This window comes from Clarias gariepinus, unplaced genomic scaffold, assembly GCF_024256425.1.
Source record: "Clarias gariepinus isolate MV-2021 ecotype Netherlands unplaced genomic scaffold, CGAR_prim_01v2 scaffold_37, whole genome shotgun sequence".
Classification (NCBI taxonomy): Eukaryota; Metazoa; Chordata; class Actinopteri; order Siluriformes; family Clariidae; genus Clarias; species Clarias gariepinus.
In genome coordinates, this window is record NW_026521004.1 from 180,001 (window position 1) to 185,000 (window position 5,000).

The window sequence follows — 5,000 nt, forward strand, 5'->3', positions numbered from 1 at the left end:
TTAAAATTCTCACTCGCGTTTCCTCAAGTGACCACTAGGGCTCTAAAACTGAGTCCTCATGAAGCCTCGTGTTAAACTGCCCCAGTTTACAACAGAAATAAACATGTTTACAGCCTGGTACAAAAACAAACAAACAAACAAACAAAAACAGTTTTGGTCTCGGTAGGTGTATTTCACGTTCATGACAACGGTGTGAATTTTTACGTTGCTCATCATTTAAAATGATATTAAGCGATGACAGAATGCATTAGGAGGTGTAGGCGGAGTCAACTCTAACAGCTGAGCTTTAAAACCGCTCCCCGAACCCCAAGGAGTGACGTCACAGAGAGTGTGACCAGATCTCTTTAGCCAGTCTATGGTAAAAACAAAGGGAGGACCCGGCTTTCATCCTAACGTATCATGGACATAAAGCTGGGTGAAGGAACAGCGCCACCTAGCTGCTAATGATGAACTAAACACAGCCACCAGATCGATTAGATAAATCCATCATCATCTTTCTGCATCCAACAGCAAAGAAACAAACTTCTGACACTGAAAAAGTAAAAACTCATGTGCGAGTGATTTAATGCAAACTATTTTTTTGTTTGCTTAATTTCATTTTTTCAGGAGATCCAGTTTTGTGGTTACGACCAAAATCTACTGGGGAGGACAGTAAGTGTCGACGTAGCAACAGCAACACAGTTATACACGGCACATTTAGTCATTCAGTCACTTACGTTATTTTTACTGATAGAATGAAACCACCAGAATGTTATTTTTGTAAACATTTCCCTTTTATCACCTGCAGGGCGGAGACAGAGAGAGGCTTGTCCAGAAAACACATCATCGAAGGTAAAAGTTTATCAAACTTCGTGTGATGTGTAAAAGCATTTTTCTCAGATGGCTGCTGTGTGTGTTCTGCGGTCACGTTTCACGTCAGTCCTGCAGAAATAAGCACGACGCATCCGCATGGTGAAATACTGACGTACATAGCGGAGGCAGCGCAGCACCATGTGACTCTGTGTTCAGAACGGAACGAACACTAAAATAAAAAATAAATAAAAAAATTAAAAACGATTGGCCTCCAGTTGGCTGACGTCACGTGGTTCAGAGGAAACACGTGATAGTCTTGATAGTCTTCGGCCTTAATGAAGAGTAGTAGCCTAAATGTGGAGCCCCCTAGTGACGGGGAGGAATTGGACACGACTAAATTAGGGAGAAAATCCCCACAACCTTTAAAACACCCTTCTGGGGAGTCCAGAGCTCTGATTCAGTTCAGAAGGTTTAAAACGTCCTTGTTTTAACGATTGAACATCTTCCATAATCTTTTATCATGTGTCTGTTTTAACCTTGAAATAGTGTCCTGTTTTAGAAAACAATCATTAATCAGAATTTTAAAGAATGTACAGAACTGATTAAGTAAAGTGTAAATATGCAGTATAGCGAGATCCCCACGTGTTTCTCAGCGAAATGCGCTAACGCACTAAATGTTACAGATGCACACAGATGTTTTGGATGCTGCATTGAGGTAAATAAGAAGCGAATGTACGTATCGTGTATGTACGTGTGGAGAAACCCAGGCAGATGTGCACCTGAGCTCCACAGTCACATGTTCAGCGGTTCTCACCTCCTCTTCTGGAGCACCATGTGCACCTCTGAGTGTTTTCTCAGCTTCCAGAACACCTGATTTAATCTAATCAGCTCATTAACAGCTTGTCCTTAATTGAAGTGTGTGTGATAGAGCAGTGGAAACACTGGAGTGTGCCGGGCAGGAAGTGAGAACCACAGCTTAAACTATATGTACCAAAAACACTGCGCTCAGTAGTTTTAAAGTCCCATGTTTGGCTTTGGCTTCGACCTGTCCACCATGTCAGAAGATCTCTAAAGGTTTATTTGGTTCTAAGGTAGGTGATGTAAAGCATGGCCACTGTAAAAGCATCCATCATCCTGTTCTTTCTGGACCTGCTTGCTCGCTCATATTCATGACAGTGAACCTGTGAGCATCTGTGAGGCCCTGCAGGCAGAAGAGGGTGGATAGCGCTTTACTCCGAGTGGGTGATGCGTCCTTCACGTGTTGGAGGAGAGGAGGGTGGGTGGAGATTTCCACTGATTAAAAAAAGGGGGAAATTAAATCCTAATAGTTTAATCCTAATATAAAGTAAATGTTGTTAATCTGCTAGAGATGATGATGTGATGACTCGGTGGGGGTTATAATGTCTCTGGCAGGTCTTCGAGGCTCTTTATCGAGACTGCAGCTGGACTATGTGGACATCGTCTTTGCAAATCGGAACGATGTGAACAGTCCAATGGAAGGTGAGTCCAGTTTAAATGTTAGTAAATACACAGAGGATTGAGACAATTGGTCATTTATATATATATATATTAGGGGTGTGACGAGACGCTTTTCCCACGAGACGAGACACGAGACTGGGTTCACGAGACGAGACTTTTAGACATTTTTTTAAAAGAAATCCTCAATATATTGCAAAAACAGCATTTTATTTAACTGAAAAACACAAAATGCAAAAAATGCATGTCCATTTTAAAATCAACTTTATGAAATAAAACTTCTATTTTGATGAATGATATGCAGTAATAACATGTAAACACTGCAAAATATTTTCCCACAAACTGACAGGCAATTAATTGCACAATAAAATTAAATAGTATAAATAAATAAAAAATAATAAACAACGAAAATATCCCTTTACGTGCAATTAACCATAATTAGTGTAACACTATCAAAGTAGTGCTGTCTTAAAACTCAGAGTGCAAAACAATGAAGAAAATTGTCTTAAGCATGGAAAAAGAGCTGAGACCTACAGTGGGTAATGAGGTAATGACCTACACAGAACAGCCTAGGATATGGTCATGTTCTTCTTTAAGAATAAGGAAGGCGTACTGTGTGTGGATGAGTCGCCGAAATCCCAGATGTTCCACCACAGAAAAAGGTCTCGTATCTGCTGCAATGAAAACGCCGATGTCTCTTGTTCTTGCCGTGACTCTTGCATTGGATGGTGGAAGTTTAGCTGCGAAGGCATTTGTTATGGTTGTTGGCCCTTTCATGCGAAATGAATTGCTTTCCGTTTTCTTCACAGGCGCAGCTTTTAGTAACGAGCTGTGGTTGTTTTCTAAATGCTTTTGCATAGTGCTTGTGTTAGGAGAGGTGTACGGCGATCATTTCTTACAGTGTTTGCAAATTGTCTTTGTCTTGCTTGTCATTTTTTCGCCGTTTCTTATTTCCACAAGGGATCCAAAATGTTGCAACAACGATTTAAATGTCACGGGCGCATCTTCTATCCTTACTTCTCCCTCACACTCCATCAGGCCAATAATGCAAGAATATCGTCACGTTCTCACGAGATCTTGTACCACGAGATCTCGTCACACTCCTAATATATATATTAGGAGTATATATATACATACATACTGTATATATACAGTGTTTGTGTGTGTGTGTGTGTTTTGCAGAGGTGGTGCGCGCGATGACGTTTGTCATAAACCAAGGCATGGCCATGTACTGGGGGACGTCCCGCTGGAGCGCTATGGAGATAATGGTGTGTTCTGTACGGTGGCCCATCCTGTTTCATACAATTTCATTTAATGCAGTTTTATTTTAAATCGCTGTTTTTTTAATCTTTGATCATCTTGTTGTGACCTCCCACCACTAGGAGGCGTACTCTGTTGCTCGACAGTTCAATCTGATCCCCCCGGTGTGTGAACAGGCCGAGTATCACTACTTCCAGAGGGACAAGGTGGAAGTGCAGCTGCCCGAGCTCTACCACAAAATCGGTTTGTCTGGAAAAAACTCACTGAAACACACAAAGCTATTATTTATTATTTATATATCTGTTTATAATCGCATGTCAGTTCCTATCGCTAGTTATAAACTCTAATTTATATAGATAATAGTTCCGTTCAATTCAATTTTATTTATATAGCGCTTTTAATGATGGTCATGTCTCAAAGCAGCTTCACAAAAATATAAAGAAATTTTTAAAAAGGAAACATAATAACAAATAATAACAATAATCATGCAGTAATCTGTAACTGCATGACTCTCTGATTGGCTAAAGTCACTTTGATTGACAGGTCGGGAGGAAGAGTGCCCCACCCACCTGGGAAGTGATTGTATAATGTTCAATAATCATTATAATGCAAGGGTTCTGCAATCTGTCCTTACACACACACACACACACACACACACACACACACACACACCTTCGTGCCCTCAAATGAAAAAGTCATTATAGAGCAATTAGTTTCTACATTTGGAGTTTCCATGTTTGGAATGAGGCCTGTTTAAAACAAGTCTATCTCTCTGTGTCTCTCCCTCCCTCTCTCTATCTCTCCCTTCTTCTTTCCCTCCCTCTCTCCCTCCCTCTTTCCCCTTTCCTCTCTCTCCCTCCCTCTCTCCCTCCCTCTTTCCCTCCCTCTCTCTCTCCCTCTCTCTATCTCTCTCTATCTCTCTCTCTCTCTCCCTCTCTCTCCCTCCCTCTCCCTCTCTCCCTCTCTCTCTCTCTTTCCCTCCCTCTCTCTCTCCCTCTCTCTCCCTCCCTCTCTCTCTCCCTCTCTCTCTCTCTCTCTCTCTCCCCCTCTCTCTCCCTCTCTCTCTCTCCCTCTCTCCCCCTCTCTTTCCCTCCCTCTCTCCCTCTCTCTCTCTCTCTCCCTCCCTCTCCCTCTCTCTCTCTCTCCCTCCCTCTCTCTCTCTCTCTCTCCCTCTCTCTATCCCCCTCTCTCTCTCTCCCTCTCACTCTCTCTCTCTCCCTCTCTCTCTCTCTCCCACCCTCTCTCTCTCTCTCTCTCCCTCTCTCTATCCCCCTCTCTCTCTCTCCCTCTCTCTCTCCCTCTCTCTCTCTCTCTCCCTCCCTCTCTCTCTCTCTCTCTCTCTCCCTCTCTCTCTCTCCCCTCCCTCTCTCTCTCTCTCCCTCCCTCTCTCTCCCTCCCTCTCTCTCCGTCCCTCTCTCTATCCCCCTCTCTCTTTCTCTCCCTCCCTCTCCCTCTCTCTCTCTCTCCCTCCC

General features: G+C 43.0%; 2 protein-coding genes across 2 annotated transcripts in view; both read left to right on the forward strand.

Moving 5' to 3' along the window:
- LOC128517161 (beta-enolase) overlaps nucleotides 1-5,000 on the forward strand; it is a 95,157-nt gene that overhangs the window by 28,157 nt on the left and 62,000 nt on the right. The gene's annotated exons all lie outside the window — the stretch shown is intronic.
- Nucleotides 1-5,000, forward strand: part of LOC128517163 (voltage-gated potassium channel subunit beta-2) — a 33,564-nt gene that overhangs the window by 25,547 nt on the left and 3,017 nt on the right. Inside the window, exons 6-10 of the mRNA XM_053490964.1 lie at nucleotides 607-651; nucleotides 788-831; nucleotides 2,206-2,292; nucleotides 3,451-3,536; nucleotides 3,651-3,771. Coding sequence (XP_053346939.1) covers nucleotides 607-651; nucleotides 788-831; nucleotides 2,206-2,292; nucleotides 3,451-3,536; nucleotides 3,651-3,771 — 383 coding nt within the window. The remainder of the gene's footprint in view (nucleotides 1-606; nucleotides 652-787; nucleotides 832-2,205; nucleotides 2,293-3,450; nucleotides 3,537-3,650; nucleotides 3,772-5,000) is intronic.